Here is a 22,468-nt window from a genome sequence, read left to right as displayed (position 1 = left end):
AGTTGGGTGAGAAGACCACTACGATTTAATCCTAGGTGAGTCCTGATCTAATGTACATATCTTCGTCGACGCATTTCACGGTCCCATCAGAGTATTTGTAAGTCGGGTATCTGCTAAGTGACCAACACCTACTTTCGTGGATTGTGGAAAGAGGGGTACTTTTTGATAGGTGTTGGTGGGCTCCCCGTGAATGTCCCTGTGCATCAAGCAAGCTTCCTACCGGTCCATGGCTTCCACGTACTTCTCCATTATGGCTTCCCAAACTTCACAACCCACGTCTCGGCACACGGTGCCATCTCGGGCAAGAGCCTCTTCTTCTCAAATTCGTCGTCCTTTTCGAGGCCTTTGAAGACTGTCTTATCTCCGAGCCAATCAATTCTCTTCAATTTCTTCTCCTTATCTCTTTCCGCTCTTGCTTTGGCCGCTTTCTCGATCGTCTCGCGTCGCGACTTGTCAAGTATGCAGACGGTCCCCCATTCGGAATCTGCCAAGGGTTCCTGGAGCATCTTGTGCAACCCATCAAACACGGCTGCGCATGTCACAGGTGCCGGGATATCGAGTGTCCAGGGGAACGAATGGGATATTATACGGATGGCAGCTGACGGCGATGAAAGGGCAAGTGTAGAGCCGAGCTGCGCAGCCGTGGAGAAGAGAATGCCGTGCAATGGTGTTTTGCGAACGTCATATTGGATCAGGGTTGTGTCCACTGCAAGGATGGGATTGAGGTTGGGGTATTTGGATTGTGGGCGCAGGCGGTCTTCTGTGGACAAAGCCGATGAGAAATGTCAACGTCGTCAAAGGGAATGGACTCGTACGGGGCACGGGCCAGTAGTAGAGTGGTACGTGGAGACGCGGGTCACTCTGAGGGTGGTACCACCGGTTAGGGGCCCATCCTCGGTTTGCGTAAGGATTCATGGTAAGGGTGTACGAGAGGTGATAATAAAAGGGAGATGCGTGATGGTATGAGAAAAAAAAATCAGCATTTTATATACATGAGCGGCCCTGCGAGCACCTGTCAGCGTCTGTGAGAGGCTGTCTCCAGCGGTGTTGATCCAAGGCGAATACAGACTCATATTAATTAACACCATCGAAACGGGTGTATCGGAGTCATCACGGACGGATGACGGCAGCTGAGGCAGTTCGTGTGGTGTACAGCCATGACTTGGGGTCGGCGTCGGACGGAGCTCAGGGGGAATCATTGTCAATCCTTGAAGAGTTGACAAGAGGCAATGCTAGGAAGCTATCTGGACTTGTTTGACCCTCCGGCCCACATCCAGCTGGCAGAGAATGACTGCAAACGATTGCGATGCACATCACATCAGAACAGTGCTTCGACCGGCCAGTTTCGGTTCTTCAAAAGTTGTTCAAACGTTCCGCCATAAAAATGCATATTGGCTCCACATGATTCGGCGTTCTTTTGGTAGCCGGGAGATATGGATATCCATGTCCAAGGGCTTCGAACCAGATAGAATCAACCCATTTAATCAAGTTGGTGGATCTGCCTGGCTAATAGAAAGCCTGATTACATAACCATATGCACTGCCCACGAGGGTTTGTTGCTTTGACTTCTCCCTCTTCGTTACAAACAAACACTAACCATGTCCCTCGTTGCTGCTTGCCGTGCTCCTGTTCGCAGAGCCGTATTCTCTGCCTCATCAAGGAGGGCCGAGTTCAGGCCAAACGCCTACAGAAGGTTCACTACCAATGGGCCGCCTCCAGCGCCCAAGTCAAACACAGCTCTCTACGCCGGTATCGCCGCCTTCACGGCTGCGGCTGCAGGCTATTATTTGTACAATTCTGACTCTGATGCCTCACGCGAGGCTGCGACTGCGGTAAAATCTGCTGCTCAGGCGGGTAAGGCTGCTGCCAAGTTCACTCCCACCAAGGAGGACTACCAGAAGGTGCGTTTGCTTATCCACCTCATGTGCAACTCTGCCCCTCCTTTAACGACTGCGAGCAGGTCTACAACCGCATTGCCGAAGTCTTGGACGATGCAGGCGATTATGACGGTAATCCTTCCTACAAACAGTGCGAGGTTAATCCACTCACTGCGTCCGAAACATTGTCCCAGACGGCTCGTTTGGGCCCGTTGTGCTTCGTCTTGCTTGGCATGCCTCTGGCACACATGACAAGGACTTGGGAACAGGTGGAAGGTATACCCACCAATCACGTCGGTCGCATTACTTTGCGCTAACGTAAGCTTGGGATCATAATCATTCGCTTAGCAATTTCGCAACGATGCGTTTCGAACCCGAGTCCTTGCACGGGGCCAATGCGGGTCTCCACGTCGCTCGTGCAGTGATGGAAAAGATCAAACAAGAATACCCATGGATTAGCTATGGCGATCTCTGGACTCTTGGTGGTGTCGCTGCCGTCCAGGAAATGGCTGGTCCCAAAATCCCGTGGCGTCCCGGTCGTATCGATGGGTTTGCCTCTGATGTGACGCCTGATGGTCGTCTACCCGATGCATCTCAGGGTGCACAACACATTCGAGACGTGGGTTGAAGTTGACTGGTTATGTCCCTTGAAACATGCCACTTAAACGCTGTTGAACACAGATTTTCTATCGTATGGGTTTCAACGATCAGGATATAGTTGCTCTCATTGGTGCTCATGCTCTTGGACGTTGTCATTCCGACAGGTGGGAATTACACTTTCGATTTGGGTAGTATTCTGAGTCCTGCTCGTGTGTACAGGTCCGGTTACGAGGGCCCTTGGACATTCTCACCGACCACCTTCACTAATGACTTTTACAAACTTCTCTTCGATGAGAAGTAAGTCACGTGTGGTTGTGGCAGCTAATCCAGTTAACTATCTATCGATAGGTGGGTATGGAAGAAGTGGAATGGTCCCAAACAACTTCAGGACAAGAAAACTGGATCCTTAATGATGTTACCGTGTGTTTTCTTGACATTTGTATATGATATTTTGACCCTAAGAGGATGGGCAGGACGGATTATGTCCTGACTCAGGACAAGAGCTTCAAGAAATATGCCAAGGCCTATGCTGATGATCAAGACCTCTTCTTCAAAGAGTACATATATGTCTTGATGGGAGAACGTATACTGATGTTTCTACTAGCTTTTCTGCTGCGTTTGCCAAACTCCTTGAACTCGGTGTACCTCCTCAGCAATTCGTGACAGCGGAGCCCTGGACTATGAAGACGCTTGAGGAGCAGAAGGCGTGATAACTGGCGCATTTTTGTATCAATTTTAGGGTCTACTTGGCAGTTGTAATGTTGTGTCTGACTGACAGTATGGAGTACCGATGTCATCATATTTCGTCATGTGAACTGGTATGAATACTTGAGTCGTGGCTGATTGCCACAAAGCGCTTTCGTTACTGGCGCTTTGCTAGTCTTAGTCTCAAAACATGACTTCAAGCAGATCCGCAAGCAGCTTGTCGACGAGGCTCCCGACAGAAGTCATCTCGTACACTGTCGTCGACAGCTCGGAACATAGTGGCAACTACGTTGCCGATAATATCAAGGTCGACCGCCCGCTTGATCAAACTAGCAGATGGAGTGGGGCACAACAGGCACCGAGCATGAAGCAATGGATCCTCCTCCGTCTAGACATGCTGGCGGTTGTCAGTTGAGTATCTTTCTCGGTGCATCGTGTCATTTAGAGTTCACCCTTGCTTAGAAAACATTACATTTGGAAAGGTGTGTATTACCACTTGGTTTCCGAGGGCATTGCTCAACGCGCAACCTTGCTGTCATGCTATCTACTAGTTTCATAAAAGTAAGTACGCCAGCACTCATCATCGATTCATTTATTGTTGGTTACTGATGCTACCCCGGACGACACCACCAGAGCACCCATGTAATATGAAAGAATTCAAACTCTATGTCGGATTACACCCGGAACACATGATCCAGGTGCTACATACCACTCTCAAGGATGACTCTGTACCAGAGTCTTTCGCGATCCTAGGGGCAAACAAGGCAGGCCTCCCGTTTCCCTCACGTTTCGTCAAAATTCTTCCTCTTTCGTAAGTGGACCTTTGCCCTGTGCTGGCGAGCAAGTGATCTGATCAGTGCTTTGTCTCGTGCACGATAGTGCCCATGGACAAAGCTTTCATATCTCGATATGGCATGTCTCCGTGACCGGTATTGTTGAACCATCATATGTGGAATCCGTGCGAGCGCGGTACGATGAGGTCAGTCTGCCACGACCATCTGTACTCTCAATGACCTGCATGCTGATGTGACTCGTTCCGCGCGTTCACTGACGTACGGCGTTCTGCAATGTGAACGTAGTACCGCGAAACGGTTGTCGCGCGACATATCCTCAAACACCTACGCCAGCGCCGCATGCTCATGCCGTACACATCCATCCTTGCCCGTACCCGCCTTGAACTTGAACATCCCCTCGTGACGGCCCTTCACTCGTCGCTCGTGCTCCAGGGCGACTTTCTCTCAGCCGAGTTGGTTCTGTCACAAATGGCTTCTGCTCATTTGTTCGACAAGTACCTCTGCTCCTGCCAACCGCACGCGCGCTGGACTCGGCTGCACGGCGCAGATCCAGACGGAGATGCACCTGGTGCGCGTGGCGGTCATGCGATGGCGCTAGATGCGTCTCGCGGTGTGATATACCTGTTTGGAGGGTGGGACGGCAGGAAGAGTTTAGACGACCTTTGGGCATACAGTATTGGCACAGGGAGATGGGAAATACTGTGTAGGAGCACGGCCAAGGAGAAAAATGGACCTGGTCCGAGGTCGTGCCATAAGATGGTGTGTGACTCGAAAACGGGATGTCTATATGTGCTGGGTAGGCTCGGTGACGATGTAGGGAGAATCTCGTCTTCGCGTTCTCCTTCGGAGGAGGGCCAGAGACAAGCACACACCCGAACAGGAGATCGCAGTCCGAACGATCAACAAGGCATATCGTTTTGCTCTGAGTTCTATAGGTATCATACGAGGGGGTTGGATGCTGGCAAGTGGGACTTGCTCTCATTCGATACAGAGGTGAGTATACAGTCTTTTTATAGTTGGTCGGCCGCGCGTTAGTCGGCTTTGTCGTGGACCTATACTGAGTTGTTTCTGATTGCAGTCGTCCGGCGGCCCGCAACTCATATTTGATCACCAGATGGTAATGGACTCGGAGGCTCAGATGATATACCTTTCAGGAGGGCGAGTGGTCAACGGCGATTGGGATTCACCCAAGTACTCGGGGTTTTACAGCTATAATGTCAGGACCAGCAAATGGAAGCCATTGCAGTATGTCCACGCGATGGTATGCGGAGTAATTGGTACCGACCGCCAATTCTTTTCAGACCCATAAGCACTTCGGGCCCGCCTTCCTCTATCCAGCCACCGATTTCCCAACGCTCTGGTGCGTCCATGAACTTCAACCTTCACCTTGTTCTTGTAGAATCTGGACTTACAGTCTTGTGATACAGGACATTCCATGGTTTTTGACCCACTCACCCACACGCTTTTCATTTTTGCTGGACAGAGGGATGAACGGTATCTGTCTGATATGTGTGCATATGATACGGAGAGCAACACAGTCACAGAGTTGTTTTCCAACTTCACTTCTGTAGGCGGGCCAGATGCCTGTTTCACGCAGCGGGCGGTGATCGACCCGACATTAAAGGAAATTTACGTGTAGGTTTCCCCTCTTGCTTCTGTTTACATTCCATTGATCATTGACCCCTATACTTTATTTATGTGCTATCTCGGTCTGGACACTGGATTCGCCTTCGCACCCAACCGCTCGCCCATGCACAGGTTCTGCGGCCTCTCTCGTTCTCAACAAACAGAGGCACTTACCGTCCTCAAAGCCGACGCTCCTAACTGGGTATACCGATACACACACCCAAACGTTCCGGGAACGTGGACACGGATTCTACCTGAGCCCCTGTGTAAGGACTTGGAGGGCTCCAATACGGACACTGAGAGCATGCTCAAGTGTAGAGAGGGGGAATGCGACAGCGAATGGGATGACGATGCTCCCCGGCCCAGGTATGCTCACCAAGTCGTGTATGACGAGAAGACAAGAAAGGCCTTTTTGCACGGTGGAAACGCAGGAGAGACGAAGGTCGAAGAGAATGAGCATGGCAGTAGTTCTGGAGACGGGCAGGGTACCGGGACTGAGCCTCTGGGAGGTCCCATGGAACTTGAGGGAGCCGCTCCCGGCTCTTCACGGCATCGACATGACCTTACCTATAGGGATGGGGAGACGGAGGGAGACGAAAATAGAAATGATGAAGAAGACATCGAGCACCGTTCGTGGACACGAATGCAAGAGTTGCGGTTAGACGACTTTTGGAGTATGACATTAGTCAGGTGAGCTTTCAGCCCTTTTTTTGCTCGGTCTCGTCTGCTGTTTTTTGCAGCCAAAGACTGCCCTTTTCTGCCGCAAGTACGAAAGTGCTGACGGTGCATATACGCTGTAGGACTGGGCCGGAAGAAATAGTTCGGCGGGCCGTGTACCATATTCGACGGCAACGGTGCGTCTTGCTCGTTCTTCGTACCCTCGTCTCAACACCTCTATCTCACGCGTTACTTGCTCCTCCCCTCTTCGACGCTAGGTTCCGTGAGATGTGTGAAGATGAAACGCCGCTCACCGCTTTACGCTACCTCCGAACGGAGGTCGCAGACACAGTGGACCACTCCAATTCCGAAGAAGCCGATATCTTCCGGTCGCTACTTGCGCACTTGCTGGCCGTGGCACCGCTTGGAATCTCCACTACCGGGAACGTATCTACCCTTCGGGACCAGGGGAGTGGTGTCCGCTGCGGATGATGTCGAAGGCGATAGTGAAGAACGAGATCGGGAAAGAAAAAATTCCAGATCAGAGGGCGTGCCTCCCACAAAACGCACACGGTCCCAGTCTTCAGAAGAAGAGGAACCTGTATGGACGAGCATAATTGAGGGCGACGATGGGGGCAGGATAGGGGGTGAAGTCGAAGCATGCGGAGATGGCCCGACCTCCGGTTCCGCTTATTATCTATGGTCAGAGTCGACATCGCAGTCAATCGGACCAGCACCATTGTCAACCGCAACAATGACGCGTTCAGGTGCACAGAAGCGTTCGCATGCGGTTCTCTTGTTAGACGAGGACCCGCTTGAAGCATCGTCGAGTGGGGGTGATAACGTCCACGACGGTTCAAAGACGAGGGCGAAACCACTTTCAGCAGACCGATTTCGCCAGCGGACAGAAGTGTTCGAAGGATTGCTGGAGTTTGTCGAGGCGGATGCGAAGGAGCCCGAGGGCTCTTTACTGGACTTGGTAGATTCGGAGGGTGGGCTGTGAGACTTGGTGTTATTCCCGTGAATTCGCTGGTTTAACTTTCTTGCATTTGGCACAAGTCGCTCCGGCGTGTCTCTTCGCACAAATCGTACGCGCTGATTGCTTCCACCGGGCTCAGTTCGCACCGATCACTAGCGTGACGCGGGCTTCACCTTCTAATACTGCCTGGACGGTCTGTCGAAGATACATATGCTGAAGTATCTACCTACCACCTTGACTAGAAACGCATGCTCGTTGTTATCAATGTCATTGTGATTCACGGAAGTGCTTGCGACACTTGACTCCTTCATTCCCTGTTCATGTGCAAGACCATGAGGACTAGCGAAGAAAGAACTATCATCTATTTGTCTTTTGAAACTGGGACACTACACTGGGCCAACACACGAGGTTTTCCCCGGTGCTACTCTGGGTGACAAGTACCTCACTTCATTTGATTTAAGAGAGAAAACTAAGAGTTTTCCGTCTGAACAAGCGGAGATGCATGGAATACACCGAGACCTACAATAGCTCCCGTCCAGTAATGAGCCGCTACTCATCCAGATTGATCGCCTTCCCAAATTTCGCATATAGCCGTACCTTGAGGTCTTTCATACCTCTTTCACATTCCTCTGCAACGGCACCCAGCTTGGCTAGCTGCGAGGAAACGGAAGCTTGGTCGATTTCAAGGCGGAAGAGCGCATCTGGCTGAGGAAGGTGCAGAAAAGACTCGCCGAGTTTGTACCTGAGAGTTATGTTCGGTATTTTTTTCAAGTAAAAACAAAAGATATATTGGACAGGGGATATAGGAAGAAAAGAGTCCAGGGGAAAGGCAGACATACAGCACCGTTTGGTTTTCGTCCGTTAGTTCGAGCTCGGTAGAGAGATCGTCAAGTGCCTCCTTTTCTTGCTGAGGGATAGGAAGGGGCAATGAAACGCGGGTAGAAAAGTCGACGTCAGTGCATCATTTTACCGCGTATACGAGCGGAACATAGTATACACCTTGAGCTGCTCAAGTTTGTCTTCAATGCCCTTCAAACGCGCATTCAACTTCGCGAATGTGTTGATTTGCTGTTGATCCTCTAAACGTGCGGGTATAAGATCAGAACTACTCGTCACAAGACAAAAACATGACGCAGGGGCCAACTCGAGGAAAAGTAACAGGTGGGTGGTGACGTAGGGGTGGGGAGAAGGGGTACCTACCCCAAGTAACTTCGACTCCATCACTGGTTTCCTCTTCCTCTGCGAGCTATGCTTCCCGCATTCATATATGCACACATCGCGTGTGATCGAGTCGAGGGAGCCATTACGGGGTAGTAGTAGATCAGGTATACGGAAGAACAGATAGAATTAGTTCATATCCGTCAGTGAACTTGTGTCCCGTGATAGCTAGCGTGTAGACATACCACTCGCATGTTATTCATGGTGGGGAACGCAGGTTCAGATCCCTGACGCAACGGGCACTTGTGGGACTGCTCAAACTTTGATCTTCCGAAGCTTAAATTGATCGATCAACTCGCGAACTTCCAAACGTCTGAGCGCAACTCCGTTGACCTGTAAGATGTTAAGAGATCGCTGGCGGATGAAATACATACTTACGCTTACATAAGCGAGTTGGCGTACATATATCCTAAATTTAATTCTCGCTCTTTCTCCAGAGCGGCCCTCAGAAAAAAAAACACGCGTTTTCGACTGCCTGAAGCGACAAGTCGTGTCGATGGTTTCTTTTCAGTAGGTTACTGTCCTCTCAGGTTTTTTCATACAAATTCTAATTTTTTCACTCAGATGTAACGGTATGCACCACCTCTCATCTGCAAGAGTCCAGGAGACTCACCCGCACGTTGTAAACAGGGTGTGGTGACATTGTAAAAAAACCCAAACTAGATACCCACTATGCGCGATGTCATGCCCCCGTCGATTGTATAGACTGTTCAACCACGTTCAGTGCGCCAGCAGAATTCAAAAGCCACACTTCGTGTATCACGGAGGGGGAGAAATACCAGAAGGGCCTGTACAAGGGTCCTAAGGCGGTACGTTTTCACTTCATCTGGCGACGAGATTTAATGTGAATTGAAGGGCTTGGGTGTAGAAGCAGGACAAAAGACAAGATCGTGTAAAGGGCAAGGTGAATGGTGACGATGAACAAATGAAGATCGACGAGCAAGCCAGAGATCTGTCCAAGGAACAGGGAGATGGCACTAACGAAAAATTAGCCTCTGCCGCCTCGGAGCCACCCAAACCCTCGAACTCATCCGAAGAAACAACCGCAACTACAATGTCGGCTGGAAAATCCAAGGACAAGAAACGGAGAGAAAAAAAGTCCAAGTCGAAAAACACCACTGATAATAAGGTGGGTAATCTACGTATTCAGTCCACTGCCACATCTGTATTTAGCCACTGTTGGACGTCAGGACACTCTGAAATCGGAAACGTCTGCCACCATCACTGATCTAGCATCCGTACCTGCTCCATCATCCCCCGAAAAAGCCGCCGAAGCCACTGATCAAAAATTGCAGAGGGACAATGAAAGAGAGGAGAAGATAGAAAAATCGGAGGATGTCGCTGCGAAAGACGTAAATTTGAAGGCCGACCTCAAGGCGGAGGTTGAGGGAGGAGAAGGGACGGGGGCGAAGGAGTCGAAGAAGAAGAAGAAGAAAAAGAACAAACAGAAGGTTCCTAATACGACTACTGCAGTCGTGGAGGGCGATGAGAAGTGTGCGAAGGAGGACATTGCTATGGATGTTGACGACTCGAAGACGGCGCCCCAACAGGATAATAATGAAGGCCCGAAGAAAAAACAGAGCAAGAAGAAGAAACGCAAAGACACGTCCACTACTGGCACGGTAAAGGAGGTGGAAGCTGAGGAGCAGGTGAAGTCTCCGGAGAAGCAGGATGGAGAGATAGAGAAGCCCAAAAAGGAGACCGTGCAGTCCGACATCAAAACAGCGATGGCGGAAGATAATTCGAACAAGCGAAAGCGGGGTGAGGCAGAAACGGAAGGCGGTGTCAATGGGGGGGATGACAAGAAAGCGAAGAAAAAGATGGGTGACGGAGTGCCAGACCCAACGCCCGCGAACAGAGACGACGCTGATAGTAAGACTGACAAGAAACGGCGGAGGAAAGAGAGGAAGAAGGGCCCGGGTGCTAGTATTGTGGTGTAGTAGTGCACGAGCACGTGGTTGACTAGATTAGGTGACATCGATGGCTGATCTGTGCTCCTTGTCTCTGCACATCTCATAATTGACGGTTGACAATGCACACGTTCCAGGCAAGTACAACTGGTCCTGCATCATATCACCGTCGTTCACCTACGGTATCAGCAACAATACTGGGCAATCCGCGACTACATCAGTCCCGTGCGTACCCCAGCATTGTCATATCTTGCCCCAACCCAACGTCGTCGGTCAGGTACTCAAGGAGAGCAAGTTCAAAGAACACGGAAGGATAACTCCGGGTCTGTCTCAGTCTTGGCGCAATGGATCCTTGTTGACAATTCGCCACAGAGGAATTCGTCGCTGCAGGCGATTTCCTGACGTACAAATTTCCCGTCTGGCAGTGGTAAGTCCTTGCGATCCCTGTCAAAACCGTATCCCTGTCATCAACGCAACTCAGGGAGAAAGGCGACGCGTCCAAAGCCCGCGATTATCTCCCCGCCGATAAACAATATCTGGTCACACGCGGCGTCGCTTGTCTCCGACGCGCACAGTCTCTCGCTTACACCGATGCAGACGAAGATGCGGAACGCTTGCTTTCTTTCGGTGACCCCTCATCCGGGCTCACAGACGAGTGGGTCGAGACCCACGCAGGACGTAAAGACACTGCCGACTCTGCTGCGAACCCAGGCGAAATCGACGATATACCTGATTTAGATGGTGACCACGATCAGCTCGCAACTGCCATGGGAAACGTGTCCCTTACTTCTTCAGCCGGTGCAACGGTGGGAGAGACACCAGATATAGATGACATTCCGGACATGGAGGAGGAAGGCCTTGAAGCGGGAGATGACGAGGCGACTGCCGGCCCCCCGCCCAAGGCTAGGTGTGCTGTCATCAGGTGGAGTCATTGATGCCAGGTAAGTGGCGCGCACTTGCATTTCACTTTCTCTGAACATGGATACGCTGTAGTCAAGTTGAAGCGGCGAAGGGGAATCTGCTTCAAGTACGAACCTACGACGTCATGATCACATATGATAAATACTATCAGACGCCGCGGATCTGGTTAAATGGCTACGACGAGGCACGTCCCATCACACTTCATCTGAAGTATATTGGCATGACATATACTACACAGAATCGTAATCCCCTGACGCCCGTGCAGATCTTCCAAGACGTGTCTGCTGACCATGCCCTCAAGACTGTTACGATTGAAGCCTTCCCACACTCTACAACGCTCCAGGCTGCATCTGTGCACCCCTGCAAGCATGCGAGTGTCATGAAGAAAGTGATTGAACGCATGAACGCAGGCGTGGAGGAACAGCTGGCTGCTCGCAAGAAAGATGGAAGCAGCAAAGATAGCAGTAGCAAGAAAAAGTGGACGTTTGGGCGGAAGAGTTCCAAAGAAGACAGCAGCAAGGATAAGAGCTCAGCGAACGAGGAAGACGAACAGCCCGAGGCTATGAGAGTGGACTTCTATCTCGTTGTGTTTTTGAAGTTCATCGCGTCTATCGTGCCTACGATCGAAGTCGACTCCACGACATCTTTTTGAAGGTGGGTTGGCAGTTGGGTGTTAGTAGCGAGGCATGCAGGTGGAAGGTAATGATGGAGTCAAAGTAAGCTTGAGGCGTGCGGTATACCCCCGCTGGGTCTCGCTGTGAGACGAATGTACACTTGATTTCTGGTTAATTAAACAGTCGACCGTTGCAGACCAGTTGTTTACAACGTCGTCACTTTGAGCTGCTAGCCACTACATGTACCATAGATGTAGAGCCATGTACTGTTTTCTTCCCGAGGTTTCAACGACTTCAGAAAAAGCTTTGATGCACACAAGCTATCCAGATTCTAGACTTGGTCCGACGGAAGAAGTGACCGATCTGGAGGGACACTCTGTATGATACAGGCATGATTAAATAGACTAGGCCCAAGACGTGTGGAGCGAAGGAAGCCAACAACTAGACGGCATGTCATACGCTGGAATACGAACTACAAAGGTACTACATAGCAGGTAACTCTACATCTATATCATATGCATTCCAACACGTTAACCATGCATCTCCCGGTAAGTCGAATTGCCATAATCAATGCTGGTCTTCGAATGGATTCTCGACGTACTCCAGTTCATCATCGCTACTCTCTTTCCGTTGCGCAGGTGCGTAACTACGACCACCTGCAGCCGCTGCGGGCGGTGACAACGGCCTTACCAGCGAAACGGGCCGTTTCGGGAGAAGACCAAGTTTACTAAATTCAACGTTGGAGCGTGGTACTGTGCCCTCAGCTCCCTGCGGTCCTGAACTCGGTAGCATCCCCGACACCGGAACAGCACCGGGTCCAGAAGTGGAGCCACGTGGCTGCGACGATGCAGTGAAGGGCGTTGGGCTGCCGGACCTCAACGGGAACGCGCCAGGTGGTGCGTGGTCCGGCGAAGTTGGAAGTGCAGACAATGGGGGTTCACCCTCAGCTCCTGAACTCCCCATTGTGATGTGTTCGCTAGGAAAAGGGGGTGGGGGTGTATGAGCTCGGGGTGATACACCGCCCTCGGCAGGATCGGACAGATCGTAACCTCTCACAACAGGTGGAGTAGGCGTACGTGTCCTGGTATTGGGTCGTGTATCGATGGGAGGAATTGGCGGGGCGAAAGTTGGCGAGGCGGACGCATACGTGTTTGAACGGGGTTGGCCTCCACTCCAGGAAGTGGTGGATCTACCAGCACTGTAAGGTGATGAGTGAGTGTAACCCTGAGCCGGGGTACTCTGGAGGTTTGGGTCATGAGCACCATAAGCATTGGTGCTAGCGTTCCCAGAGCCAAGCCCGCTGCCTTGGTCGAACTCTTGCATCTTAGCTTTGACTTTGGAGACGATCGTACTAAAGGTTCTCTTGCCGGCTAAACTCGAGAGTTAGGGTGGTCAACACGGTTCGAAGGGACGGCGGAAGACTTACTTTCTGCGATCTTATAGAATCCCTCCTGAAACTCTGCCATAGTATCCCTTTGTCCCTGCCCTGGAGGTTGTGAAGTCCGATGTTGTCCAGTCCTCCAATCAGTCCAGCTGCCTGAGTCGCGATCACTGCTCCTTCTAGGCTGATATGCCTGGTAACTGGCTTGCTGCTGGTGTTGTTGTTGGGGTGGCGGTACGCCTCCCCACCCTGGCTGTCGATCAGACGACCAAGTCCTTGCGGCCTCTTCCTCTTCGGACGCAAGTCTGCGAGCAAGTTGTGCATCAAGATCTTCCTGGGTGAGGTCTGGTTGCTGCTGGTGCGGATGTCGGGATTGGATGGCGGGGGATGGTGCGGAAGGGACGTATGTAGGATCGTTCATGCCGAGGAGAACGTCCAACGCGCGGTCCTGGTCATTGTCGACGGATTCGAGGACGGAGATACTAGGAAGGGGGTCAGGATGGAATAGCGAAGAGTAAGCATCGAGCGTACATGACTGCCTCATCGAAATCGGGGAAGATGCCCTTGAGATGGGCGACAGGCGAGTCTTGCGGTGGGGTTGGCGAGAGGGTGATCATGGCTGGCGGTGGTGGGGCTGGCTGGCTGTAATTGGCATGTCTCGACTGGGCGTCTTGGCTGGCCCCGGGCCCGGAGTCTGACGTCGTCCTAGAAATACCGCAGTCACTGCGAGCGGCTGTACACGTTCTGCAGCCATGGACGACTTCTTCGACTGGTTTCAGGCCAACGGCGGCACTGTCGATCGCCGTGTACTGGGCATCACTGAGTTCCCTGGAAGTGGTCGCGGCGCCGTCGCACTCTCTGATATCCCCGTGCGTTTTTTTTAATGCTTCGCAGGTGGCCCGTTCACCGACATTACAACTGGCAGGCCGATCACACTCTCTTTACCCTTCCACGCTCGCTGACTCTCTCTACTCGTACATCCCCCCTCCCACTCCTATTTGGCATCGACAAATGGCGTGCTCATAAATTACACAAAAACTGGGTCGGCTTGATCCTCTGCATGATGTGGGAGGATGCTCGTGCGCATGAAGACGTGCCGTGCATACCTGGAGCCGCCAAATGGTCCCCTTACATGCGCACTCTCCCCATGACCTTTCATACACCTATGTTTTGGAGTGAAGACGACCTCCAAGAATTGAAGGGGACAGCTGTGGTAGGTCTGTCATGCACACTTTACTCGTATTGCGCGTCCTGGCCATACGTGTGACATACTGACGCTGGCATACGTGTGGTGCAGACAAAATAGGCCGGGAGGATGCCGAGCGTGCATATCACGAGACCCTTCTCCCTGCTGTTGAAGTACGTATGTGCATAGTGCTCGACGCTCACGGTCTGATCTATCGTGGAAGTCGGCTCCTTCGCTCTTTCCACCGTCTCACCTCTCTCCATGGTATACCCTTGATGCCTACCATCGCGCCGGGAGCCGCATCCTTTCGAGGAGTTTCACCATCAGCAAATGGACAAACGATGACGATCCGGATGAACAAAACCTCGGCGGCGGGGATGTTAACGATCATGAGTCCGAGAGGGAGCCTGAGGGCCCCATCTCTGACGATATGGACAATCGTGCTAACACTTCTCTTGGAAGTGCGATGGATGTCGACGAACCAGTCACAGGTAGCGAGGGCAACCTTCACCTAGACGATCATGACGACACCGATGACGACGAAGACGACCCTTCAGACGTTGCGATGGTGCCAATGGCAGATTTGCTGAACGCAAGGTGGCGAAGTGAAAACGTATGTCATCACGTTGCACATGGTAGCTACTTCACTGAATGGCTTGTTCCCCTTAATCTCATTCTCCCGACTGTTGCGTTCGCGACCATCATCAATGCCCATTTCACGCATATGGTCATGGGGTAATGTAGGCAAAACTTTTCTACGAGCCTCACATGCTCCGAATGGCAACGACGAAACCCGTCAAAAGGGGAGAACAAATCGTACGTCAGTAGACCTGCTTCAAAACTATTTGTTACCTTACTCTATTCTTTACCCCCCCTTGCGTTTGATGCTCTATCGCCCAATCAAACGACTGGTCTCATAGTTTAATACTTATGGGGACCTGCCCAATTCGAACCTGTTACGACGGTATGGTTATGTTGATCTCGTCCCCCTGAACGTAGACACCGAGAAGAGGGCGGCTTCGACTCCAGTGGGTAATCTTTCCCCGGAAGTTGAAGTTACCGTAAATGTGCTTGGCAACCCTTCGGATGTCGTAGAGATTAAGGCGGATTTGGTCGTTGACGTCGCCTGTTTGCAGTGGGCGACAAAGGAACAGGGAGAAAAGGATACAACGGACCGGATTGAGTGGTGGTTGGACGAGGGGGGTGATGAGTACGTTTGCTTAATTTTGAGCCATTCGTATCATCTGTCGCTTCTAATCACTATGACTTGTTTAGTTCGTTCGTTCTTTCCTACCAGGGTTGCTTCAACTCGTGTTCGTCAGCACCTTACCAGTTCCCTCGTGAACTTACGGCTTTCATTGCTCTCCTTCTGCCGAGTGCCGACTTTGCTGCCATCCGTACCAAAGGAAAGCCGCCGAAGGGTAAACATTCTGACCCCAAAGTACTGAGCGTGCTCGCGGAGGTGCTGAAGAGGAAGGAAGGGATGTATGCAGGGGGGAGTGTAGAGGCGAGCCTAATTTGCGTGCCGTTTCGTCGTTACAACTTAACAATGCCCCCCGCCCCCCCTAGGACGACGAGCAACTCCTCACCTCGGCTTCTCTCACTACAAACAAAAGACACGCCATTATTGTTCGGCTGGGTGAAAAGCGGATTTTGCGTGCTGCACGGGAGAGTGCAGTAAACATCCTTCATGCGCTGCTCGATCAAGCGAGAATCGAAGACCCTGCCAAGACCAGTGATAATCCGAAAGGAAGAAAGAAAGAAAGCGGCAAAGACCGGCCAAGTAGAAAACGCGACTGCGCTGGTCCAAGTACTGGTTCAGGACGTTCCCAAAAAAGAGCACGGCAGTGAGCGGCACACGGTTGTATGACTCATTATTGTATATCGTCCCCATCCTCATCTAGCCCTATAGCCATTACTGGTCCTGCGCGAAAAAAGAATTACTAGCGGTTGAAGGCTTTTTTTTCTTCTTTTTCATAGCGGGCTTGGTTCTAACGACATATCATCTTACCATATCTTGCAGTTCACATCCTCTTAGAAGTTTCAATATGATTCATTCAATTTGGATAAGAGTATATATTTGTGGGAGCTCTCGTTATGCTATTGAAAAGTGTGTGTGTCATGTGTATGTGCTGCTCAAAGAGATCCGTTGAATTGGAATTGTCGTGTGCGTGTGATCGGATCTGTGGCACCGTGATAGTGAGTGAGGTGGTCCACGGTAATGAAACATAAGCATGTTTTTCTACAGTAATCCTTGACATGGGAAAACAGGGTAGTCGAAGTGTTGCTCGCACGCGCCAGGTGTTGCACAGCCCAACTCGAATCGTAATTGTCTGGTATCTCTGCAGTGGTAGTACGTTCGTAAGTGTGCTTGTTCAGATAGATTTGTCAATTCAATCTGCCGCACGCACGGTAACGGAGAAAACGAGGCAGACAAAACGAGTATTTGCTGGCAGCACCATATGTACATTCCACTAGTGCAGTCGAAATATACTTCTCCATCGTTCGACGGCAGTTTCTGCAACACCCGCTAGCCAGTTCCACAGGACCTCGAGAATTTCTTCAAATTCACCACTATCCCACCGTCGATCCCCCCCTGAACCCTGAGCGGCCGCATTGAAACGTAAGACATCCTTTACAGTTACTAGGCCTGTCAACTTGCCCCGGTCTTCGACGAGGATAACACGAGGACTAGACAAAGTAGAGTCCGTCAGGATTCACCTCTGTATCGAAAGCGACTAGTAACATACCCCATCCGCTTGAAAAGTTGCATGACGATCTCAAGGGGCAATCGCATAGGAACCGTGAGTGGTGTCTTGGAAAGTTTCAGCAAGCTCAGAAAGGCAAACAGTGAGTGAAACGCGCCTGATTTACCCAAGGCCATAACTTGAGGACATCATTTGACGCTGTCGTCTCCAATAGTTCCGCAGCAACCTCTTCCTCAGCACCCAGCGCGGAGCCAGACGCCACGTTAGACAGAACATGGTCAACTTGATCCGTGGAGCCTTGTCGATCAAAAGAACATTCGGACTCAGGCGTAATGTCACCCATATGCTGCGCTTGATCTACTATAATGTTGAGACGAGTTCTGCAATTCTAATTGAAACCCTACCGAGTACATAACGTAGCTCTGGACGCCCAATGTAACCAGAAAGAACGCATGATGATTTTGATGCGACGATAGGGAAGCCTTTGACATCAGTCGAGGAAAGTATTTGTTCTGAGAATCAACGATAAACCCGAAGTTCACCCAACGGAAATGACTACTTGCCAACGTCCTGGACCCTCATTCCCGAGGCATATAGGACAGTTAGATCCTTTTTCATGACTTCTGATACTAGGATATAGTTCAGTGCAGTCACCGGTACTACTGGTGACCTGACGCACCTGCAACGTCCAGAGAATGATCTTCCTGCTCCAAAATGGGGTAACCATTGAATCGAATCGTTTCCTCAGCAATCCCGCGTGTTCCAATGAGGTCACCGACAGCTTTGGTGACGAGAATCACAATCTGTTGGGAAAGTGCACAGATATCCCACTACTCCGTAGTTGCAAAACGTGTTGAACTCACCATCGTAGGTAAAATATATGTCAAGGCACCAGTAAGTTCAAACATGATGACGACAACGGTAACCGTAATTCGCATCACCCCGCTCAGAGCCGCAGCAGCACCGAGAAGAGCGTACGTGCCAGGCGTGATACATGGCAAGTCAGGGTCGCAAGAACTGAAAATTCCTGACTGTTGATTCGTTCTAGGTAAGGTCATGAGGGATTCGTAAACAGTGGAGGAAAAGGGTCGTACAAGTATATGGCCTTAACAATGATACCCACCATCCGGCCAAAAGAAGCACCGATCGCCATGGATGGAACAAAAATTCCAGCGGGAACTTTTGAACCATAGGATATGACTAGAAATCCCATCCTTATAATAGTGGCGAGGAGAAGGGAGTTAACCATGGACCACTGCACTGATTGCCTATGGAGGTTCTCATAACGAATGCAGAAGAGCGAGTGTAATGCACGTACTGGCACAGGTTGTTGTAATCTCCGCCACCCTCGCACTCCCGGAATAGTATCGACATCATTTCGGTCATATCGATACGTAGGAATCGATTGAAATATCCAACCATCGCCGTGAGCACGGCGAGGACAACGGCCTCTGCCACCCCATGGTTTGCCAAGTGTTTCCTGCGAAAGGCGGCGGCTTGCATGTTTAGTTTCACTACAAAGGCACCATAAAGTCCCTGGTTACCGATTAACACAGTGGACAAGGGGGTAGAGAGCTTTCTTACTCCAAATATGCCGAGGATAACCCAAAAAATGATTTCAAAAAAGTGCCAACTACGACTGTAGGTCACTTGGAACAGAACAAGCTTCCCGGTCCGAAACGGATTCATTACCTGTAAGTTACGATGAGAGAGAGTGCGTTACAAAGCGTGAGAGGCTTCACGGACAGAAAGTGTAAATGTAGCAACCAACGCACAGACAAAACTGCGCCACATGGTTTTGATCCGGAAAATATGGTTCATTTCCTGGGAGGGCGGTGATAGTATCACGGTAAATTTGTCTGGTTCGAACATTACCTCTATTGAAAACAAGACCCCGCCTATAGGCGAGCCGAAAGCAACAGCCACCCCGGCTGCGCTAGCGGCCGTAATGACCTCCCTCATCTTACCTGGACTACGTCACTAGGATGGGCACTTCACATAGAAAGTTAAAGTTACCTTGGCTCCGAGAGAATTTCTGGAACCAATTGGCAACGGCGGTGCCAATGCAGCAGGCCACATGAACAGACGGACCTTCTTTGCCAACAGAAAGGCCAGAAGCAATGACAAGCGGCTATTGCCGTTCAGTACGTACGCAAGGATGAGAACAACTAGGAGATGTACCAAGGTTATACTTTTGATGACCAACGTCGAGAAACTAAGAAATCCTTGCATTACGAAACCTGCAAGGATGCACTTGATTTCCGAGATCCCTGACCCAGCAGCATACTTTGCCATGGTGCGAACCAGATGAGCTGCAACAAATGCAAACACACCCTACAGATTTGATTAAGGTTGGATAGTAGAAGTTGAAAAAGGAACACACCGCGAAGATAACGTACAATAGCCATCGTGCTGCGGTCACGGTGCTCCAAGGGTGCCAGGATGGGCAAAATTCCTCGTCGCTGTCAACCTCCCAGCAACAGAACTGCTGGTTCAACCACCAACCATCGGCACAGTATCCCATTTTTATGTCAGAAAGCCATTTTGTCACAATGGATATCAGAGCAGCGTTAATGCCGATGATAACGCCTACAGCAAGGACTCGGTACCGGTTGATCCATACAACGTATGAAACACTGACCGACCAACGTCATGACAAATGCCGACTCCCCAGCACTTAGCAATCTTTGGAATTGCGACCATACCCAAGCAGGTGTAATTTCACCTCGTGGCCCACGACAAGCTGAACGCGCTCGCTCCTCGCGTATCCGTCGATTTCTTTCCGCGATTGATTCTTGTATCCAGTCTAAAAATCGGGAACAGAGTGAAGACGAAGAATACGCGTCAAGCTCCCAATGATATACCTATGGTTGTGAAGTCCTCGTAACGTCTGCACAATCATAAGTGGAGTCGTGGCGCAGGAGAAATGACCTACCGTATTTGTTCCAGCTCCTCGTACTCTTCTCCATCTTGTCGCCCTCGAAAAGTAATGGCTTCAGGAGCCATGAAGGCAACAAGTAGTATACGACGCAGTCCTATGGAATTAAGAGGATAGGCAACCACCGGTGTCTGACTTCACGTGACACGAAAATGTACGTAGCACGGTCGTCGGCTTGCAACGTTACGCATCTGCCACTGCTCAGCCTAGCGGAATCTTAAGAAGCACAGTTGATGAGGTGGTCTACAGCGCAACAGGTAACTGAATATTCATCACCAGCTGTCCTGCTATCTAATGTCTAATAATCTACACACATACTGGAGTTCGAGCTTGCTAATCAGATGACTAAGCCAAGGCCCATATTTACTACGGAGCTTTTGACGAGCCCTCTGCAGTTGTCGACGATCCACCATGTCACCCACGGACGAGATCAAAGTTCCTTTTTTCAAGAAGGGAAAATCGAGACCGACAACAGCCAGGAAGAGGTCTGCTTCGCCACCATCCAGTTCGTCTGTGCTGGCGGTGTCGGCGTCTTCAGCGACCAAAACTGAAGTTGTTCTCCCTGCTCGCAAAACGATTGGGAATATTTTGAGTGCCGGCACGAAACGAACGGCTGCACAGAGACGTCAAGATGAAATGACCTTGGATGATGGCGATTGCGATTCGACCGCGAGAGAGGGTCCCGACGTCAAGTGGACATCCGCTGGATCACATATACATACTGCAATGGAAATCATTGCAGGGGACGAAGCCGAAGAGATGGCGTCAAAGCGTCAAAGGAAAGAAAAGGAAGAGCAAAATGGCAGTGACGATGATGCGCCCGACGACGGTCTATACAGGGGGCAGAACGCGTACCGGAGTCATATAAAGAAGAATCAGGAGGTGCCTAAGGCTATGAGAGTGGGTCCACAGCGTAGTACGAGTACCATCCGGACAGTCACGATCGTCGATTACCAACCTGACGTTTGTAAGGATTATAAAGGTGAGTGTCACCGTCAGGTCCCGTGTAGACGGGCTCCGCTGACTATCCGACTTTCTGCTTACAGAAACTGGTTACTGTGGTTTTGGCGACACTTGCAAATTTCTGCACGATCGGGGAACGTGTGAGTACTTTTACAATACGGACATGTCAAGTAAATGAACTGTTCGATAGATCTAGCTGGATGGCAACTAGACAAGATAGCGGAGAACCCTAAGAGACGGGCTGATGAATCCGAGTCCGACTCGGACTCCTCTGAAGATGTCCCTTTTGCTTGCCTTGTCTGCCGGAAGCACTTCACGGATCCAGTAGTGACTCGGTGCGGTCACTACTACTGCTCCGCCTGTGCCATAAAGCGATATGCCAAGACCCCAAAGTGTTTGGCCTGTGGTGCACCAACAGGAGGCATTTTCAATCGCGCTGATAAAATTCTTGCGAAGGCCAACAAAAAACTCGGGGAAGACGGGGAACTGGAAGACCCTGATACTGACAAGACTAGTACCGTCAAGATTGAAGGCCTTGTACAAGACAATGAGGACAATGACAGTGACAATTCAAGAGATGACAATTAGCAAGCTTCCCGTCACTGCCCACGGCGGCACATTATTTTACTCTTCTTGTATTCTAGGTTGAATCTGTTCGGTTGCCTGACACTGCACAGGAACACTATCACTCTCACTCACGCTGCATGTATCAAAGCCTGTACCTACTGGCGTCTTTGGCAAGATACTGGGATATGTAACTGCGCACGACTGTCTCCCTTCTGCAATGCTCTCCGCCCTGACCCTATCAGCCCTGTATGGGCATTGCACTTGCGGAGCGTAGCAGGGCTCAACGCCAGCCAAATTGGGAATCGACTCTTATCATGGACCTGCGGTGACTCCGAGGAGATGCCTGTATTTGCTAAGCCTATATTCAAGGAGATACGTATATGACGATTGCGTGATGGGACGATCTTGTCCCACTGTCATGTCAACGTCAATTGAGTAACGTTTGCCAGTGAGTTCTTGGACGCTGGTTTGGCGATTGCGATCACTAAGCGTATACCTGTGCAAAAGACAGTACATATGCAAGTGGTGGGGCTGTGGTTGGCCGGATGATCTCAACTGAGCGTATTATTTTCCAAACTACACGTGCTCAAAGATAAATGCCCAATCTTCACATATGGAGCTTTTCGCAATCAATTAATGAAGATAGTCTGAACGGCGAAGTGTTAGGTAAACTACGCATTAGGACCGGAGTACGGCACGAACATGAAGCCACAAAAATGTGCAGTGCAAAAAGAGAAGGCTAGCTCCCGTGTCACGGCTTGGGGGAGGGCAACTTATCAGAAGATGATGGAATCCAAGTGGACTGTCCACACGGCCCTGTAAGT

General features: G+C 50.7%; 11 protein-coding genes across 11 annotated transcripts; 6 read left to right on the top strand and 5 right to left on the bottom strand.

The window, feature by feature from the left end:
- Positions 1–12: 12 nt before the first annotated feature.
- On the bottom strand, positions 13–1,124 carry F5J12DRAFT_843660 (uncharacterized protein). Its single transcript, XM_051746224.1, has 2 exons — positions 816–1,124; positions 13–760 (listed from the first exon to the last, which is right to left on the bottom strand). The coding sequence occupies exons 1-2, from the start codon at positions 913–915 to the stop codon at positions 249–251; spliced, it is 612 nt and encodes a 203-aa protein (XP_051598345.1). The 5' UTR covers positions 916–1,124; the 3' UTR covers positions 13–248.
- A 428-nt stretch (positions 1,125–1,552) lies between these two features.
- On the top strand, positions 1,553–3,315 carry F5J12DRAFT_843656 (heme peroxidase). Its single transcript, XM_051746223.1, has 9 exons — positions 1,553–1,901; positions 1,961–2,009; positions 2,072–2,153; positions 2,226–2,496; positions 2,559–2,641; positions 2,697–2,774; positions 2,826–2,897; positions 2,951–3,034; positions 3,082–3,315. The coding sequence occupies exons 1-9, from the start codon at positions 1,599–1,601 to the stop codon at positions 3,185–3,187; spliced, it is 1,128 nt and encodes a 375-aa protein (XP_051598344.1). The 5' UTR covers positions 1,553–1,598; the 3' UTR covers positions 3,188–3,315.
- A 22-nt stretch (positions 3,316–3,337) lies between these two features.
- Positions 3,338–7,547, top strand: F5J12DRAFT_843647 (Muskelin N-terminus-domain-containing protein). Its single transcript, XM_051746222.1, has 11 exons — positions 3,338–3,588; positions 3,818–3,993; positions 4,062–4,161; positions 4,262–4,969; positions 5,055–5,221; positions 5,278–5,336; positions 5,404–5,611; positions 5,735–6,292; positions 6,403–6,456; positions 6,538–6,734; positions 6,760–7,547. The coding sequence occupies exons 1-11, from the start codon at positions 3,373–3,375 to the stop codon at positions 7,260–7,262; spliced, it is 2,946 nt and encodes a 981-aa protein (XP_051598343.1). The 5' UTR covers positions 3,338–3,372; the 3' UTR covers positions 7,263–7,547.
- Positions 7,548–7,549: 2 nt separating this feature from the next.
- Positions 7,550–8,823, bottom strand: F5J12DRAFT_843638 (Prefoldin subunit 4). Its single transcript, XM_051746221.1, has 6 exons — positions 8,642–8,823; positions 8,439–8,484; positions 8,238–8,317; positions 8,078–8,145; positions 7,762–7,980; positions 7,550–7,707 (listed from the first exon to the last, which is right to left on the bottom strand). The coding sequence occupies exons 1-5, from the start codon at positions 8,657–8,659 to the stop codon at positions 7,788–7,790; spliced, it is 405 nt and encodes a 134-aa protein (XP_051598342.1). The 5' UTR covers positions 8,660–8,823; the 3' UTR covers positions 7,550–7,707; positions 7,762–7,787.
- Positions 8,824–9,082: 259 nt separating this feature from the next.
- Positions 9,083–9,304, top strand: F5J12DRAFT_723559 (uncharacterized protein; the record flags this gene model as incomplete). Its single annotated transcript, XM_051741464.1, has 1 exon — positions 9,083–9,304. A coding segment is annotated over one exon (222 nt), but the record flags the coding sequence as incomplete, so codon positions are not given.
- A 47-nt stretch (positions 9,305–9,351) lies between these two features.
- Positions 9,352–10,689, bottom strand: F5J12DRAFT_240583 (uncharacterized protein). Its single transcript, XM_051738548.1, has 2 exons — positions 9,865–10,689; positions 9,352–9,749 (listed from the first exon to the last, which is right to left on the bottom strand). Exons 1-2 carry the CDS (start codon positions 10,471–10,473, stop codon positions 9,678–9,680), a joined length of 681 nt encoding a protein of 226 aa, XP_051598340.1. The 5' UTR covers positions 10,474–10,689; the 3' UTR covers positions 9,352–9,677.
- On the top strand, positions 10,454–12,221 carry F5J12DRAFT_843618 (putative E2-like enzyme). Its single transcript, XM_051746220.1, has 7 exons — positions 10,454–10,503; positions 10,556–10,591; positions 10,644–10,689; positions 10,739–10,793; positions 10,848–11,273; positions 11,360–11,471; positions 11,526–12,221. Exons 1-7 carry the CDS (start codon positions 10,489–10,491, stop codon positions 11,937–11,939), a joined length of 1,104 nt encoding a protein of 367 aa, XP_051598339.1. The 5' UTR covers positions 10,454–10,488; the 3' UTR covers positions 11,940–12,221.
- Positions 12,222–12,468: 247 nt separating this feature from the next.
- Positions 12,469–13,949, bottom strand: F5J12DRAFT_928378 (uncharacterized protein; the record flags this gene model as incomplete). Its single annotated transcript, XM_051749440.1, has 3 exons — positions 13,814–13,949; positions 13,328–13,764; positions 12,469–13,271 (listed from the first exon to the last, which is right to left on the bottom strand). Exons 1-3 carry the CDS (start codon positions 13,897–13,899, stop codon positions 12,469–12,471), a joined length of 1,326 nt encoding a protein of 441 aa, XP_051598338.1. The 5' UTR covers positions 13,900–13,949.
- Positions 13,950–14,034: 85 nt separating this feature from the next.
- On the top strand, positions 14,035–16,319 carry F5J12DRAFT_784161 (SET domain-containing protein; the record flags this gene model as incomplete). The annotated part of the gene is made up of 8 exons (XM_051742981.1): positions 14,035–14,151; positions 14,208–14,499; positions 14,580–14,641; positions 14,692–15,081; positions 15,213–15,284; positions 15,389–15,678; positions 15,744–15,969; positions 16,038–16,319. The coding sequence occupies 8 exons, from the start codon at positions 14,035–14,037 to the stop codon at positions 16,317–16,319; spliced, it is 1,731 nt and encodes a 576-aa protein (XP_051598337.1).
- A 482-nt stretch (positions 16,320–16,801) lies between these two features.
- Positions 16,802–20,353, bottom strand: F5J12DRAFT_240354 (chloride channel). Its single transcript, XM_051738547.1, has 18 exons — positions 20,112–20,353; positions 20,041–20,066; positions 19,818–19,982; positions 19,560–19,765; positions 19,358–19,510; positions 19,193–19,307; positions 19,052–19,143; positions 18,923–19,000; positions 18,761–18,868; positions 18,495–18,712; positions 18,271–18,444; positions 18,040–18,220; positions 17,856–17,979; positions 17,740–17,805; positions 17,581–17,688; positions 17,334–17,533; positions 17,219–17,283; positions 16,802–17,159 (listed from the first exon to the last, which is right to left on the bottom strand). Exons 1-18 carry the CDS (start codon positions 20,180–20,182, stop codon positions 16,943–16,945), a joined length of 2,367 nt encoding a protein of 788 aa, XP_051598336.1. The 5' UTR covers positions 20,183–20,353; the 3' UTR covers positions 16,802–16,942.
- On the top strand, positions 20,281–21,923 carry F5J12DRAFT_240348 (uncharacterized protein). The gene is made up of 3 exons (XM_051738546.1): positions 20,281–21,096; positions 21,161–21,217; positions 21,268–21,923. The coding sequence occupies exons 1-3, from the start codon at positions 20,526–20,528 to the stop codon at positions 21,663–21,665; spliced, it is 1,026 nt and encodes a 341-aa protein (XP_051598335.1). The 5' UTR covers positions 20,281–20,525; the 3' UTR covers positions 21,666–21,923.
- Positions 21,924–22,468: the final 545 nt, after the last annotated feature.

Source organism: Pisolithus orientalis (assembly GCF_024613125.1).
Source record: "Pisolithus orientalis strain OTSU chromosome Unknown F5J12scaffold_23, whole genome shotgun sequence".
In the NCBI taxonomy this organism is placed as follows: Eukaryota; Fungi; Basidiomycota; class Agaricomycetes; order Boletales; family Pisolithaceae; genus Pisolithus; species Pisolithus orientalis.
The sequence above is the reverse complement of the archived record's forward strand: the minus strand, read 5'-3'. Positions and strand labels throughout refer to the sequence as shown.